Raw genomic sequence first — 18963 nt, 5'->3', positions numbered from 1 at the left:
CCAGAGTATGAATACAATATAAGGCAATTGTAGATGTCTATTATATCTATATGTGTGCGCGTGTAGACAGGCATGCGCGCCCCCATGTTGTTCACATTTGGATCGATAGAAGCACTTCAGGCTGAAATGCTGCTGAGTGTTGTTGAGTGAATAAGCTCTTGCTGCAATAATCCAGCGAGAAAATGAACTGTTTGACAAAAATCGAAGTTCTATTGATGCATGTAGACAAAGTGGAGAGAGGACTGCTTTTTGTGGCTGGCACTTTTCTCTAACTGTTTTTCTTTTTTAGTCCAATGCGCGCTCACATGTTCAGAGCAGTTTTACTTCGGGCCTGACAGAAATACAGGCTCTTAGCTCAAGTGTTATCAATGTATAGTTTTTTTGTAATCAAGTCCAGACACATCTAGAAGCTGACTGTAGATTCCGTCCATCCGTTCGACCCGTCCCCCTTCACGCTGCTGGCCGTGCGGCCCCGGGGCGGCTGACTGTCGGCCAGGCCGAAGAGGCGCGCTGCCGCGCCCCGGTACTTCCAGGACATGGTGTTGTAGAGGATGGGGTTGATGGCGGCACTCAGGTAGAAGAGGACCACCGACACCAAGTTGCAGTACTCGGACAACACAGACAGCAGCGGGGAAGGTGCGTCCAGAGAACGAAAGTGCACGTAGCGACCCACATGGAAGGGCAACCAGCACAGGACGAAGGCCAGCACCACCACCACTGGAGGAGGAGGAGGAGTACAAGAGGAGTGAAAGGAGAGGGATAATTATTAATTATTACAATTGCAAACAAGCTTTAATCTAGTTATTAACGTCCTTATTATATCTTACAAAGTGAGTTTGTGTGTGTGTGTGTGTGTGTGTGTGTGTGTGTGTGTGTGTGTGTGTGTGTGTGTGTGTGTGTGTTAGTCTGAAGGTAAGTTGACCCAGCTACTGTGGGTCACAGCTGAGTTTGGGAATAGCTCTGCAACACCCAATACCAACTATGGCACTCTGGGAATTATGCTAATATGCGGGCGCTGCACACTCACCAAGCATCTTGATGGTCTGCCTGTTGCTCTTGTCCCGGTGAGCCACGCGGGAGCTGATGCTCGTCTCCCGGTCTCTCTGCCACAGCCGGCGGCCTATGAGGCTGTAGAGCACCGTGAGGCAGAAGACCGGCATGAAGAAGAAGACCGAGTTCAACCACACCATGGCCCCCATCAGGCCCGACTCCACCGCGTAGTGCGTCATCGTACACTCCCGGGTGTCCCCGGCCTCCAGGGAGAAGTCGGTCTCATTCATCCCCGAGATGAAATTTGGCAGCACACTGTCCCGCTCCACTCCCACCATGATGAACACAGGTCCCGCGCTGAATAGCGACACTGTCCACAGGATAAGAATGAGAGCACGCACGCGCCTTTTGGTAACCAGGGCCTTGGCACGCAGCGGGAAGCAGATCGCCAGGTAGCGCTCCACTGACAGCGCGGTGATGCTCAGGATGGTGGAGTAGGTGGACGACTCTGACACGAACTGAAAGAGTTTACAGAGCACGGCCCCGAACCGCCAGGGCCTGTACCTCCACATCCGGTAGAGGTCCAGTGGCATACAGAGGAAGATGAGCAGGTCTGACACGGCCATGCTACACAGGTACAGGTTGGTGGTAGTGCGCATGTCCCGGTACTTACTGACCACCAGAATGGTCATGACATTCCCGGTCACCCCGACGGGGAACAGCATAGTGCAGGCGATGGTGATGCCTGTGAGGAGAGGGATCGAGTAGTAGTTGAGGGGAGGCTGGCCAAAGTCAGCGGTCCTCGAGGCGTTGTGGGTCTCCTCCCAGCTGCAGTTGTGGGAGAAGCACTCCGAGAGGTTGGGCCAAGAGGGCATGCTGTCGCCGCGCTGTTATTCACGGCTGCTGAAGGCACCCCACATCTGGGACTTCTCGCGGCCCTTTGCTCCCATCATCAGCCGCGGAGCTGATCGTGAAAGGTTGGCGGCCGTGCGTAAAATCAGGATCCGCGTTGCATCTTTAGTAAAATCCTGTTTACAGTGAAGGGGAAACGAGGCACAGTTGTGAACTTGTGAGATTCCTCCGGGAGCAGAGCGTGGATCCTCTCCACACCCAAGCAGGAGGCTATTCTAGGTCGATCCGAATGATCCACTCTGAAGACGCTTTGTGCTTAAAGTACTTGTTCAAAAGAAGAGGGAACGAATCCAATTACATGTTGGATATTTGTGGGTTACACGCCACCTACTGAAATCAATGCCGGAGGTGTATTCCAAGCAAGATGCAGCAGAAAAACAAAGCACAAATATCTGCTATCCAAAAAGAACATGTTTGATATATTTACAAAAAGATGCCAAGTGATGTCCCACGTCCTCTCCATCAGTGAGAGCCCCCAGCAGCTGCATGCCTTGGATGAAATTACACGTTGAGAGTCCTTCATGCGCCAAAGAGTCCCACAGAGTTCCCATCACCAGTCGAGCGCCTCTGTTTGCGCGTCAGACAAAAACAAAACAGTTGTGCCGGGACCTGGGAGCACGTGACGGCGAGTCAGAGGCAAGGTCATACGCTGCCGCGGCAGCAGCGGTCAACATCTGTCCTGGAGAGGGCACCGGAGCTCAAAGTCGGCCAAACACGAACGGGTGAACAACGAGCACAGTGAAAACAAAGATGGTGTGATGAAACGGAGACAGTTTGATCAAAGTCACCAGCACCAGGATGGAACGACGCGCTGTCAGCATGATCACACGTGGGACTCCAAAAGGGCTTAATTAAGTAGAATAAAGTAGTTCAGGAAAGAAATTCTCCGCGCTTCTTCCAAGTCATGCTCCTCGAGTTACGGGTGCTTATACTCCCAGTGTGCCACACATCATATAGGGGCAGTGGTGCTGCTCAAGGAAGGGTGGTGTGTGTGTGTGTGTGTGTGTGTGTGTGTGTGTGTGTGTGTGTGTGTGTGTGTGTGTGGGTGTGTGGGCGGGGGGGGGGGGGGTCGTCTACAGTCAGCCCAGTGCTGCAACGCCACCTACAGGGGCTTCAGTGTACCTGCATGGGGTTAATGCTCACTGGTTTAATTAATGATCTTTTTTTAACCACATATAGCTTATCACACAAGGGTTACTGTATTATATCAGTTTGAATTCTTCAAATATACCTTGTGGTTGATCAGCTAGACCTGTTTTAGTATGACCACTTTTTCATTTTTGGAAAAAAAGGGCTGTTTACCTGTTTACCACCAAATCTGGCAGAGCGCAGAGAGGTAACGACCTTTCAGAAACTCTTCCAAATGGGAGTTCTGTCATTTTAGAAAGACTCAAAATAACCATCTGCTCCAAAAGTGTGCTTTGCAGCTGATCCTGCGAGGAAGTGAGTAAGAAACATATTTTGTTTTTTCCCCACAAGGTTCAATTTAGTCATCTGCATGATATCATGACATCCTTAAATGATCTGCACATTGATGGAATGTACTTTAAAAGGTTTAGAAACAGTTTTTGCCTGCTGGGATCACATCTTTGATGCTGGATATCTCAGATCCGCACTATGCACTGATCACATCTGATAATCCCATTGCCACAAAGACTTCAATGGCATTACGGTCAGTCTGATACACGGATTTAATTCAAGGCTCCGATTTGCCTTCAGCAGAATGAGAACACAGGCCTTGATGTGGCACGAGGGAGTGTACACCATTCATGGCATTTCAAAATTAGCAACACGTGTCCAATCCCACCTTTTTGTATAGCAAATTACAACGAATACAGGTTAAGACACAGAGAGAGTGATATATTCAGTATATGGAGACAGTCCGTCTTTCAGCCAGGTTAAACCTGTTGCATGTTGCGTAATGGGGTGAAAGCAGAGTCACTTACTTTTACCATTACATCGCTGCCTAATAAGATGCCTATTGGCCTAACCGGTGAATGCAAATAACCGATTTCAGCTGTGAAACTCCTCATGTTTAGAGTTGCAATATATTTCTATTTTGCTTCAAATATTGTTATCTGTCTGCCCTTTGCACTGTGTTTGCCAGCAGATACCATTATGTTTATGACCCCTGAATCATGATGCGGGAGAGAGAGAGAAAGAGAGAGATGAATAAATAGAGAAAGAGAGAACGGGAGAGATAGTAGTGGAAACCTAAGCAGGACACTTGGACACTTGTGTCTTTCACAGCCTCTGTGAGACCTTTTCATCACATCTGGTATGTATAAAGCTGGTGTCATACACTATGTGTGTCTTGGCTGTACTGTACGGTGTGTGTATGTGTATATGTGTGTGTTTGCACATGCAAAAGTGTGTATTTTGTGATAGTCAGGGAAAAGGCCTCTGAACCTCGGACATCTGTATTGTGTAATCTAACTCCATTTCAGCGGGCCTGCGCTCTTAACAAGTGTGGTAATGATGATAATAGCCCAACAACACGCCGAAATAATAACCACTATACTCAGACAAAATGACAAAATTGGACTGTTTCTGGGACAACAGGAGGTAATAACAGCAACAGTGGGTATTTTCACTGAAATGCCACGGCTGTATTTCAGTGTCAGGAGTGCTCTTTCTATTTGATCTATTTATGGCTGTGAACTGTGTGTTGCTGTTTCCTGTAGATTTCTGCGATACATTTCTGTATTTGATATTTTGTAATGATTGTATTGCTGTTTAAAATGTACATGCAACACAGTTATTTCCACTTGACTGTCCTAATTCTCAGTGGTTCATGTGGTTTTGGAGTGCGTCTGATAAATTCAGTAACACACTGTTTTGGGGCCTCATTTTATCTGGACTATGCTTCCAGGGTGTGGCAGTGGAGCACGGGGTAAAGTCCCTGTCGTGAAGATAAACAAACACACATTTGGAAGCAATGTATTGCAAATCTGTGTTTGGGTTGTGAGGGACGCAGTGCATCCCTTCATCCACAAGATGGAAGAAGAGATCTGATTTCATTTAGTACAGAGTATTTATTTGGGCCAAACAATTGAATGGTTTTGCACTATATGTGATATGAATGTACATTTCACAGCGGGAACACACATAGTATGTATCCACACAGGTATGCACAACTACATATAATAATCCATATACAAACTGATAGTTTTCTCAGACTGACAGTTTTCTTAATAATTAAATATATATATATATATATATATATATATATATATATATATATATATATATATATATATATATATATATATATATATATATGTGTATGTTGTCTAAATGTTTTTTTTGTTGTTTTTACGTATTTGTACAACTATCTGTTGGACAGGAGAGGAACGTATTTTCAAATATTCTGTCGAAGAATTGACATAAAAGATGACTTTGAAAAACAGATATATATATATATATATATATATATATATATATATATATATATATATATATATATATATATATATATATATTCATAAATGCATAGCCGTGGATTGACACACACACACACACACACACACACACACACACACACACACACACACACACACACACACACACACACACACACACATACATACACACACACACACACACACACACACACACACACACACACACACACACACACACACACACACACATAAAGAGACCATTTAGAAAGAAAAATAATAAAAACAAAGAGGAAAAAAAAGTGTGAAATTATGAGCTAGGAGGAAGAACCAGTGTCAGTATTCTCGCCCCAGAGGACTCCTCCTACTCCACCAAGCGTCCAGAGCGTATTTCCTATCCAATGAGAGTAGTCCGTGGGAGGAATGCGTTCCCGTGATTGGTCCAGAGTTTCACAGAAACCCGCCCTCACGGAGGAGTTTGGATTGAGTTACCCCCGTTAGTTTTTCTCAGCCGCACTTACTGAGTTCCAGAGCCGTAGCAGCGCAGGACTACCCGTCCGCTGAAGGTCTCTTTGCGGGACCGGGTCTTAAGTGTTGTCGTCTCGTCAGTGGAGCCACGCGCATTGGTCCGACTCCCTGATATGCGGGCTGCACGCCCACAAACAGAGCAGGTTGGTCATGTCTCCCTCCGCTTGTCTCTATGTCTGCTCGGGTCTATTTGCGTCCATGGGCTGGGGGGTGGAGGGGTGTGTGTGTCTCTCATACACTCCGTGGGTTTGGGTTCTCAGAATGTACAGCGGGCTTGAGTGTGCCATTGTGTGCGCGCGCTGCTCCTGCGTGTTTGCACCAGGGTCACAGCAAATATGTATTTGAACTATCTGCTCATCTCCGTGTCCGGGTCTGTGTGGAGATCCTGATGGTGTTTACTTTTAGTCATGAAATACTGCACATCAAGTTGTGTGTGAGACTGCACAGGTGTGTGTGTGTGTGTGTGTGTGTGTGTGTGTGTGTGTGTGTGTGTGTGTTTTGTCCTGGTTGCCCCCCTTCTTTCTGACACCCTGTTGTTGAAGTTAGTTGCTGCAGCTGGAATGTCATGGGAGCACTGGAGATATGTTGCTGTTCTTGCTGCTTTACCCCCCACCCCCTCTCTCGCTCTCTTTTCTTCTGTTGTCTTTGCAACTGAATACAAATGGTTCTGACCTCTGGCATTCAGAAGTCTTCCTTACTGCAAAGGCAGTAGCACAAGGATGACCTCAATACTTTTCCTCCGTTGTGTTGCCAACACACACACACACACACACACACACACACACACACACACACACACACACACACACACACACACACACACACACACTGTTTTTCCTGCCCCAGGCAAGCGTGTACATGTGTTTTTCCACATCGGCCCATACCATAGGATTCCATCTCATATCAATCATTAATCTGGACGGTGGGAGAATTCTAGTTCACAAGACACGCAGTTGCGTGTCCAGAGTTTTACCTTTTTTATTGCAGTGCTTTTCTTCTTCTCAGAAAGGATTAAAACAATATTTATATATATTGTTATTTTCTTTTGTGCCTGGCCCAGGCAGCTTTAGTGAGAGAGGGCAAGCTCAAATCGTGGCATCGTCACCTCGTTGAGTCATTTCCGGTGGCACGTCTCAGATGCCGGGTCACCTCCGAGCTGCCTGAGGCAGTCGCCACTAGTTTAGAGGCAGCACTTCCGGTGGCAGCTTGCTGCCGGAGCAGTTGCCACTACTTTAGAGGCAGCACTCCTGGCACCTACGAGTTGCCACTCATGTGCCACTAGTTTTTGAGGCAGATTCTACTATTTGAGGCAGCTGCCTCTGTTTGGGAGACAGGTGCCGCAACTTGCTTAAGGTATATATTCCTACGTCACAGCTGACTCTGTTTGAAGTGCCACTGTTTTGGAGAGGTGCTGCGACAGTTTAACCTTATTTGCCGTTATTTGACAATACATTAAGGTCCTGGAAGGTATGAAAAAAACAAAAAAACAACCTTATATCCTAATTAAAAAATTACAATCAACGTATGTTTGTGTTATTGTTTTCATGTATACGTTTCTAATCAACGTATGTTTGTGTTATTGTTATTGTTTTCATGCTTTCCCACTGAATTTAAGCATATTTGAATTTCAGGGTGCAGGGTGAAGCCGGTAATGGGGCCGGTTGCGCCTGGTTCTTCTCTGAGTCGGGTTGTTTGGGAATGCATCCCCAAGAGGGTGGTGAACTCCATCTAGGGCAGTATACCACTGCAGTCAACTCAGTAGACACTTGGATCTCCGTGGTCAAATCACAGACACTGACATTTCAGGAAACGCATTCAAGCAAGCGGAGAGATCCAGGTGACACAACATCCGGTTTTCAATTCAGATACTTGACAAAGTAAAAGTTCTACGTCCCAAAATCTAATTTCTGAATATTTAATGACTGATAAACATGTTTTAACTTTTTTTGTATGTAGGACTTTTACTTTGTAAAATATGTGAATTGGTACATTTAAATAACGAAAAAAATAAAGGGTAAACTGTCGCGGAACCTCTCCAAAACAGCGGCAGCTGCAGCGGAACTAGTGGCAGCTGCCTCAAACAGTGGAAACTGCTGTAAAAACTAGTGGAAGCTGCCGCAAAGTTGTGGCAGCTGCCGCAAAACTAGTGGAAGCTGCCGCAAAGTTGTGGCAACAGCCGCAAAAACTAGTGGCAGCTCGTAGGTGCCGCGGCACCTGAGAGGTGCCACAGGAAGTGCCTATACGAGGTGTCAGTGCCAAGATTTGAGCTTGCTACTACTGGATTTAGTATCCTGTACAGTTATATCAGATGTGGACTGCAGGCTCCTGCTCCTGTCATGTAGGGAAACCCATCCACAAACCCTTTTTTGAGTCTTAACAATGTATGGATGATTTAAACATTATATTTAACCAACCAGACACTGTTTCTGCAACTTCTTGCTTCTGATGATGCAAGGGAGTATGGTTCCACACACTTTCTCAGTGATCCTCACAGGTTTGGATCTAGTTGAAGTTGTATTGGCTTTGCTGCTGAAGACCGACTGTAGAAGACAAAAGGTGTCTATGAGATGCAAAAATAGATGTGAGTTATTTAGATGTTGCGCCTGTGTCTTTTGAGGAACTTACACACTGTGTATGTTCTCGGCTTTAGAGGTCCAGGACAATCGGGTGAAAGCATGTTCAAGCAAACGGGTTAGTTCACCCAATTCCAAAAAAACAAGCGCAAGTGGTTTCTCTCGCTCCACAGATCTTACTGTAAACTGTCTGGGACTATTTTGTTCGTTAAAAAGTAGTTCAGGTGAAACCTCTTCACAGCCATGGGTTGTATGACGACTGGGACGTCGTTTCTGAAAAGACGTTGACATTTTTTATTTTATTACTATGGTTGCTGTTGGTATCACAATTCATTACCATTGTATCGAGAGGGTGGCACCGTGTCAACACCCCGTGGCTGATACCGCTGGATAAGATGATTTTGGGTGGACCGACCCTTTTTAGGTCGAGAGCCCAAAATGTCCTCTCTCTCTCTCTCTCTCTCTCTCTCTCTCTCTCTCTCTCTCTCTCTCTCTCTCTCTCTCTCTCTCTCTCTCTCTCTCTCTCTCAGGCAAGGCATCATTGTGGCTGTGACTCTCTCTCTCTCTCTCACACGAGAGAGAGAGTACAACCTTTAGTACAATGATGCCTTGTGTTACCGACGGCGGTGGTGACTTGTGGCCTCTCTTTCTGGCATCTACTGTATGCATCTCTGACCGCCCCTTATCCCCCCCGACTATAGTGTGAAGGATTAGATAATAGGCAGCTTTAGTGTGGGCAGAGACAGAGAGCGCTCTCTCTCTCTCTTTGTGTGTGTGTGTGTGTGCCATCTGCGCCACAAGGAGCTTGGCACCACTCAAAGTGTGACTGCCAAGCCAGGTTTATGTTATCTTTATTTTATATATATATATATATATATATATATATATATATATATATAGTGAGTGGTTGTATATTACTCAAAGTTAATGGGTACATATCTATATGTACGATATCTTGGCAATAATTTGAAATTATTTGTGTTCGCCAGTACTTTTTTTTAAATGTCAAGCTTATCACCACACTTCCAGGAATAGATGATGCATCTCACAAGTTATCTATTTGTTTTGTTCCCGAGCACTTGATGGCCTAATCCGCTCACATTGACATACTGTACCGACGATGCTCAGCCCGCCCCCAGTGTTCTCTTCAACAGTTTGACACTTTTCACAAACTGCGAGAAAACCCAGAGCGCACAGAGGGACAAAAGCAAGAGTGTCAGCTGACGTGCAGAGCTCAGTTCATGACACTTTTTTTGGTTGAAAGAAGCAGCCGTGAGAAAATATTTATGATGATTAAGCAGCTAGGGATTGTTGGTCATCGGGTCACACCTATAAAAATGGAAAAATCTTCTTTTCCTGTCACAGGGATGCTCATACTTTGCATTTTTGCACTTCATTGTTTAATTTCCTAAATAATACGCTCTGCTGTTTTGTTGTATAAATTGAGTATCTTACATTCCTGATATTTTTTCGTGTCTTCTATGTAACTTTGCTGCTACTGTGACAAACTTATCTATCTATCTTTCTTGTCTTCACTTTCCTAAGTGATTTCTTACGTTGATGTATAACACAATCTCAGGATCTTTGCTCGCTGAGGGATTATTGAATGAAATGGTTTGGCTTTATGGTTGCTGCAATGTCTTTGTTTTGAAAATGAACCACGTTTACAAGGTATATTACCAACAGCTGCTTCTGAAGTGTAAAAGGCTAGTTTTACTATTGATCATATCCTTAAGAGACTTCCATGTGAATTCCCCTCAAGTGAGACAACAGTGTGTGTGTGCTGACGCCCCAAAGCAGCAGAGGGAAATCTTTTTGGTTTCACATACTGGAACTATAAACATTCTCCACCCAGCTCTGGGTGAGGAGTAAAACCACTACTTCCCTGTTCAAAGCATTCAGGATTTTGGTTTAGGTCTCACGCGCATGAGCCTTTTACATGTGGACCAAAGTTTGGCAGTAAATCAAGCATATTATAATTTTTTCTCTGGCCAGAGGGCCCTGGTCTTCATTCCCATGTTTCCCTTACGTGTCCTTGCGGCCCTTGCACTGCTCCAGGAACAGGGTTACTAGAGCATGAGTCTGAGGCAGAGCACCTGGAACAAAATGAACTGTAAATACAAAATGTAACTAAAACAAACTCACCTCCAGCTTCTCTAAGAGACATGAAGAGGGTGTGAGAGAAGAATCTAAGCACTATCTAACTAGATACTATATATATATGTGTATGTGTATGTGTGTGTGTGTGTGTGTGTGTATATAGGCTGTGCACCGTCACCTCACAGCAATAGGGGCCCGGGTTCGATCCCCGATCCCAGGCGGTCCTTCTGTGTGGAGTTTCCACGTTCCCTACAGGTTCTCCGGCTTCTTCCCACAGTCCATAGACAGTAATTGGACACTCTAAATTGCATGTAGGCGTGAGTGTGAATGGTTGTCTGTCTCTATAAACTGGTGACCTGTCCAGGGTGAACCCTGCCTTCGCATATATATATATATATATATATATATATATATATATATATATATATATATATATATATATATATATATATATATATATATATATATATATATATATATATATATATATATATATATATATATAAAGAGGTTGGTGTTGGTGGATCTGAGGTTGCGGGTTGGAGTGCGTCTGTGCAGGGGGTCAGAGAGGTATGAAGGAGTGAGGTTGTGAAGAGCTTTGTAGGTGATGAGGAGAATTTTCCACTGCATTCTTTGCTGTATGCGGAGCCAGTGGAGGTTTTGAAGGACTGGGGAGAGGATGCTGTTGCAGTGGTCCAGTTGAGAGGCGATGAAGGCGAGGAGGAGTGTTTCAGCGGCTGAAGAGGAGAGGGAGGGGCGTAGATGGGCAATGTTTTTAAGATGAAAGAAGGCGGTTCTTGTGATGTGCTTGACGTGGCGTTCAAAGGAGAGGGTTGGATCAAAGATGACACTGAGGTTACGGACGTGTGTGGAAGCAGGAACAGAGGGGCCATCGATCCAAAGGGAGTAGCTGTGGTGGGATTTGTCCAGTCACTTGGGGCCGATGATGAGGATTTCGGGCTTTACATCCGTGAGGCAGTGGGTGATGCTGGACTGGGTGACGGGTTTGGTGGAGATATAAAGACCTGTGTTGTCGGCATAGCAGTGGAAATGGGGGAGCAACATCAGTAGAATGAATGAAGGTTGGTCTCTTCATGAAAGGCGTTCCAATGTATTCTTAATGGCTCTGTGGTGCAGTGTGAGGGACTCAATGCTCCATGTGTCAATTCATAATTTTCTGAACCTCCGCAGTTCTTCTCCCACTCAATGTTCTTGCATTTTCTTCATCAATGCATCGATTCCAACTAATTGACATTTAAGAGGGATGCTTGCACACGGAGGGCGAGGCGGACACTCTGAGCCGTTCCTGTTGATATTTATACACAAGCAGCTTTGCTGGCTGTTGAAGCTATCACCATGACAACAGGACAGGAAGCAGGAAGTGGGCAGTGTTGCACTGGACTGGAGGAGAAAGATAACTCCCTTGAGTTCATCCCTCCTCGCTCCTCCATCAGGCTGCACGCTGTAGACATTGATACTGTGACTGTGAGCGTGCGCGTATGTGCATGCACATGTTTGTCATCCGAGTCTCTACGCTCGGACCACATGTTCGATACCCGGCCCCTCTTCTGTTAACCTTCATGTGGGTCGAGCATGTGGTTATTTTGAGGGACAATAAATACTTCTTCTGGAATCTGAGATTGCATAATCCACACATAAAAATGGGCTTTGTTGATGTTAATGACATAGATATGTCTACAGACACCAATTTATATAGTTTATATAAACTATGCACTATATATAAAATATATGATATTTGGATATACATTGTTGCATTCTCTTTGTTATAGGACTTGATTATACAGGTGTATGTTGGAAATACACAACTGCATGATCTTGAAGAATAAATACAATACAAAAATGTGTTACGAGCAAAAAGATTTTGACTGTTGCATATCTAACAGTGTGAACAAAATTAGCCTGCTATGCACAAGCTACCAAATACAAGCCGTGCAGAGCGGCGCTTGCCAAAAATGCGAAACATGGCGGTGTCATGGATACAGGAAGGTTGGATGAAGGAATTCATAATTAAGATCAGAAAACTGCAGAACTGCAAATACAAAAACACATTTCCTATAATAACCTTTTTGTTGTGAGACCAAAAAGGGACCTAAACAAAAGGTCTGATATCAGGCAGACATGCACACATGTTACTGGTGAGGTTTCTTTGCTGGACTGTTGCACTGTATTTATATTTGAATATGCTGCCCATCAATTTTACAACCATTCTGCTGGGAGCTTTATTTCCATTTTTTAAACGGTGCCGTTTTGTTGTTCTTCCGCATGTTCGTTGTTGTCGTAGGGTTTAAGACTCTCACAAGGGTCAGCTGTGTCATTGAAAATGACGCATACTGATTCCTCGTGCTTTTCTCCGATAATATTTCTCACTCTGCTCATAATCATGTCCTAACCAGATACACACAAATCTGACCTACAAATATTCACGAGGAACAGTTTAAGTGTAACAACTCAAATGTTAACAGCAGCCCTTACATCTTTAGGCCAAGAGAACAACCCGAAATACTCACTGCAATCGCTAAACTAGCGGAAGCTAGCTAACGCTAACCCAGCAGTAATCCATCTTCATTCATTTAGCGCTAACTGCTAAACTAGTGCCTAAACACCAAAACAGCACTCTAGTGGCAGCTGTGGTTGGAAGAAATGTGATTTAATGTGTGGCCCATCTCATGAATCTCTGTACATTACTGATTCAAGTTACTTGTTTATGAATATATTATGATAATTCTTCATACATAAAGTCCAAAACGGATTGGTCATTAACATTACCCATGATTCCATGGAGCAGTTCACAGCCACATTAAAGCCAATAGCTTTAAAAATATAGCGTTTTGAAACAGTCTCTGTGAAGTCACCTTAAGCTGTCGAATATATCAAACAGATATCTTTCTTTTTTTATCATGTGAAACAGACCGAAAGAAAAAAAAAAAGTTTTTGCAATGCAGTGCTATAAATAGCAAATGGACATATTGTATATTTGTAGTGGTGTTGAGTTCTCTAAGCTACTATTCCTATGCCACATCCCAACTCATATGCCGGACCCTTGCAAGGCCTTCAAGCGTCCGTTATTATCTCACTACTGAACCAACCCTATGCTAGGTAGTGAGATGCCTGGGGGATGCTATTCCAAACCCTATGCTGTATCCTATCTCTGCTGCTATGATTGTATGGTATGGTTGTACTTGTGGGATAAGGATTTGGAATATGGGGGTTGGAATAGAACAACACCACTCACTCACCACTATTCTAGATACTCTATTCTAGATACTCTACTCTCACCATTCCTACAGGAATATATATATATATATATATATATATATATATATATATATATATATAATTATAATTGGTGTAATATATATTATATATAATATTTATATATTTCATAATGATATATTTTCAATATTTCAACAAAGTCTAGTCTATGAATGAATATATATATAACAATTGTCCCCTTGGGGATTAATAAAGTATATATTCATTCATATTCATTTAATTAAAAAAAACATAGTTAAAACAAACTATAATAAAAAGGATTAGCGGGCTGACTTAACAGGAGGGTGCTCTAGCTCTTTTCTTAGAAAGGTCACAGGAGACTGGTTCAGTATTCACAATACTAATGATGTGTTTTTCTCACTGACCCATGGCAGTCCTAAATCCCCAAACTGCATTTACTTGATGACATAAAAACAGTTAGGTAAACAGTTAGATTCACCCAGCATGGTGAAGGAGAGGACCTGGAGGGTCATTACACAGTCTAGTTTTTATGAGGCTGAAAGGGACAGATAGATCAGAGAGAAGTGACCACAAACCCCGACACCCACAGGTAAGATATTCCATGCCTGGGAGTCCACTCCTTCCACTTGGCCGAGCAGCTGGAAAAAACAAACAAACAAAAAAGAACAACATGTAGGTGGAGGACACTGCACCGTGTCAGTTAATGGCGTGTTATTGTTTTCGTAGGGTGCCGTAATTGACGTTGTATAGGACGTCCTTTATCAGAATCAGAACCATTTATTGCCATGTATGTTTTCACATACAAGGAATTTGTCCTGGCGGGAGGTGCATAACATTTAACAATAAGCATAAAACAGAGTGCAATAAATGGGAGCATGAATATTTACAGTAGAATATAAACATGTAAGTTAAAATAAAGTGCAAGGAATGTAAGTGTTATGTGAAAGTAAAGTGGCAAGTGTATTTAAATATGAGGTGTGGAGGGATATAAGTTAGCTGTTGCACCAGGAGAAGTCCATAGAGTCAGGCTTTTCCATGAAATGTGCCCTGAAATCAAGTTGAATGCAACAGACGGTTATCATACAGTTGTCCATTAGCTAAACCGTTTGTTTCAATTGGCAGGAACACTTTGCATGTGCACCCTTTAACCTTTTTAACCATTTTCCAAAAAAAATTCCAAATGGTTTTGCATATCCATACTAAATACAGAATATCTCCTCAACCACAAGGGCTATTTGAATAATGTCAAAAGGTATAATATACAGAAAACAATTGTGAGACTAGTTAAGAGGTTAATATAGCAGTATATGTGTTACTGGTGTATTGGTTGATGATAGCACACAGGAAAGAAAACCGTTTGTCTAGTTGCGTTGATATCTTTTGAGTTGTGTTCCAGGTATGTGGGCTCCATGCTGTATACTTTAGGCTCATTTACAGGTTGCACCATTTCTAGCTGTGTGCATGCCGTCCCTGCAGGCAAATGCTGGCTGCCGGTGGCTCTTCTGTCTGCGAGCGTGTCAGGTCTTGTTCAGTGGAGCGGTAATCGCTGTACGGACGATCGTGTATTTGGCACAAGCTTTTTTTTTTAGCTCCAAACAGAAGAAATTTGCACTTGAGCAGGGTGCATTCTCAGGCTGGGTTCAGATTCATGTTACACTGGGATAGGTATGAGGACTGTTTTAGATTTTAGAGTTATAGACAGATTATTTTGAGGAGATGTATGTAGTCAGTGCAAAGTCCTTTAAAGGAATACATTGCCTACAAAGTAACCATTTGTATAACAAATACTCGCCCTGTGTTACATTGAATTTGCGAAGAAAATTCCACTTTGAACGAGGAATCGGCACACAGAGAAAAGTCTTGATGAATGGAAGTGACGAGGGCAAAACTACGTGAAAAACACTTCAAGTGTCCAGCTTGTGCTGTGTATTTGTAAGGTTGTAAGTGTTTAGGGTTTGAGAAGCGGTGAGCAGAGGACTGGATAAATCAGACTTTGATTATACTGCGCAAGCTGTTTGAGAGTTTGTAAACTTCTATGTAGTTTTGCTGCTGTTTATTTCGTCGAGACCTTTCTCACTTTTTTTGGGATTCTTTATTCACCGTAAAGGCATGCAATAAAAAACTACTTTCTTCAAGAAGTCAAGGTCACGCAGGGTCATTAATTGAACTACAACATTTTTGAGGGTGAAGTATTCCTTTCAATTTAATCCTCTAAGTCTCAGAGAACATGATTCCTGCCTGACTGTAAATAACTGATTGTTTTTGTGTGTGTGTGTGTGTGTGTGTGTGTGTGTCTTTCCCGTGCCAACATGCTTCAGAGAAAATGATCCAGAAATCCGATGAATCACCAAAACCTCATCCCTAAGTACTGTTGATCATTTTTCTTTTAACTGGTGTCGGTGATTTAAAGCGAGAACCGTCACAATACTTTCCAGTAAAGCCTTTTGTTTCTTATCCAAGATGGGAGTTTATTTTGTTAATGTCTGCTTTCGGAGGGCTGTCAGGTGTGAAAAATCTTTAATGCCGTTCTGCTGATCTTTTCATAGTATTAACACTGTGAGGCTGAGAAGTGTCCTGCTCTCGCATCCTATTACATCACGGAAATTTAGCATTTCTTTGTGAACTTAAAATACAGTCTTCAGCATTTTTTGACAAAGCAATTTGGGGAAAATTCCACATGATAGAACACAGATAAATGATGTCCAGCATGGGGAGGGCAGTAAATAACCATAAACTCCAATCCTATTAGAACGCTCCTTTTAATGAGATCTCTTTTCAGATTTTTTTCTCCATTTTTTTTTTTTTTTTTTCTTCTTCTGCTGAGTCAGCAGTTCTCTTTCTTTCCTTTTATTTTCTTCCACATGTGTATGTGGTGGTCTGGGATGACCAAGCAGGCTGCTTGATGGGGTTTTGTGTGTGCTTTCTTTCTGGGTCTTTTTGCTCTCCACGGTATCCTGCACTTGAAAGACATGCAACGTTGTTCTCCACACCCTGCTGCATCCTGGCTTTGTAACTCAGGATTTCTTTTACAGCTTTTGGGACTAATGGAAGTTGGAGCGGTCGTGGAGCGAGCTCATTTTCCTAACCAGTTGAACAGGTTTTGTTGGCAGAAGAAGTGTTTATTACACAAAACCAGGATCCTGAAACCAGTGTCTTTAGTGTAATGAGGGAATAGTGAAACCATAACATAGAACTAAGCACAGTTTGTGTGCAAATATCTGTCCATAAGTCACCCGTTGACATGTATGTTGACTGTATGTGTTTATGTTGACTGTACTTGTGCAGTGTGTCGTGTTTAATTTAATCTGTCAGGTACGAGCGAGCATGAGACCTGGTTGCATAAAAATCAATAATAAATCCCACTCTTATGGGTGCAGTTATTAATTTCAATTATCATTATTATTATCAATTAACAGCATTTAAAAAAATACCACCAACTATAAAGTCATATTTGGTAAGGCTGTCTCAATCCAACATTTATAATGAAAAAAAGAAACATAGGAGGGGATTAGTTGGGACTTTCTTTCTCCTCCATAAGGCGCTGTTCTGCAGGACACCGACAGTGGGAAACCGCTGCTCTGATGAAGCTGCCAATAATTGTGTGTGTGTGTGTGTGCGTGTGTGCATGATGTCAGGCGTGATGTCATGTCAACTTATGCATTTAATACAAATATTAGGTAATTTTGTGGTTTACAGCAACACATTAACTGTATTTTTTATAATTCTAACCATGTGCATCATAATGTGGATGATGTCATATTTATTCTCTTAAAAATAAACTTAATTTGATTTAATCTTATAAATATTGTGATGTATGTACCTGGTCAAACTTAATAAAACAATGCACATTGAAATAAAGAACATGTTAGTAGTCTTTTTCCTAAAGGTCCAAAGAACCCATGTGGAAGAATAAATAATATTTAAAAGTTACTTATTAAGTTATTACTGGTACATCACAAAATAAATAAGCTGTATTAGATATTAATGCACAAATCATGTAATTATTTGGCTTTTAATATCAAAAGTCTTGCACTGGGTCTCAAACTGCTGTCATTTTTTAGCTTTTGTGTCAGTTCCGTTAAAATCTTGCTCTTAGTCGTTATCATTTACTCTTCAATCAAACATTGACTGCTTTTGACTTGAATTTTGAATTTATTTCAGGCTTATTGTCATAACAAGAAAACTTTGAACTAGAACATTAAAGTATATAAACAAGAAGACAACGTTTTTTTAAAATTACATTTTTATTTGTACTGAACTCTTATTGGCATGTGAAGTGAATAATGGCTCCCAGACAATGAGACGGTGTGTAATAGATGGAAATATTTGTCTCAAATATTAAGTCAATAATATTGAGCAGCATCACTGAACTGAAGTCTTTACCCAGTATCTCCTATGATGAAGTAACGATTATCTGAGTAAATAATAGGTCATTAAACTCACATATAGGTATATGATCTGCTTGTGAGCTGTGAGCTGATTCACTGTGTGTGTCGGTAATGAACAACAGAGGTCAGTCAGAAAGTCAGTTTGCCATTAACTGGATTGAGGTGGGTTCGGTCTGAGGAATGTCTCTGGAGTCACAGACGGAAGAGGTGAGTCACACACATTCATTCTGGCTGTTTTACAAAGAAACATATCGACAGGTTATCGGTGAGATTTAGGTTGAGGAAGGCGGACTTCATTAAATCATTCATTTACTCACTGAAATGCTGAACATGCGGATTCTGTCAGCTAAAGTGAATGACGTCCACCTCAATGCTCACATGGAGACACACAACCATTCACTCTCACATTTTCAACTACGTGCAATTTTTAGAGCCTCCAATTAACCTGAGCTGCATGTCTTTGGACTGTGGGAGGAAACCGGAGAACCCGGAGGGAACCCACCCTGCCACGGGGAGAATGTGAAAGACTCCACACAAAGGGACCCAGACCGGGATCCGAACAAGAGGGCAAGAGGGCCCGGGATCCGAACCCGGGCCCTCTTGCTGTGAGGTGACAGTGCTAGCCACTGCACTACCGTGCAGCAAAACTGCATATGTTATATGTTATTTAAATTTTTTAGATATCAAAATGAATGGCTTTGTAAAATTCAAATATCAGTGTGTTGCATAACAAGTCATGATCCATATATGATGGAAGGTTACGCGTCATGTGACCCTTGGTAATGATGTATACGCACTCAGGAAACCGTTATATAT

The 18963-nt window shown here is 42.7% G+C and overlaps 1 protein-coding gene across 1 annotated transcript; it reads right to left on the bottom strand.

The window, feature by feature from the left end:
- Positions 1 to 403: 403 nt before the first annotated feature.
- ghsra (growth hormone secretagogue receptor a) lies at positions 404 to 1865 on the bottom strand (the record flags this gene model as incomplete). Its single annotated transcript, XM_079231520.1, has 2 exons — positions 404 to 717; positions 1028 to 1865. The coding sequence occupies 2 exons, from the start codon at positions 1863 to 1865 to the stop codon at positions 404 to 406; spliced, it is 1152 nt and encodes a 383-aa protein (XP_079087646.1).
- Between the last annotated feature and the right edge of the window lie 17098 nt (positions 1866 to 18963).

Source organism: Taurulus bubalis, assembly GCF_910589615.1.
Source record: "Taurulus bubalis genome assembly, chromosome: 1".
Taxonomy (NCBI): domain Eukaryota; kingdom Metazoa; phylum Chordata; class Actinopteri; order Perciformes; family Cottidae; genus Taurulus; species Taurulus bubalis.
This window is presented reverse-complemented; position numbering and strand designations above follow the sequence as displayed.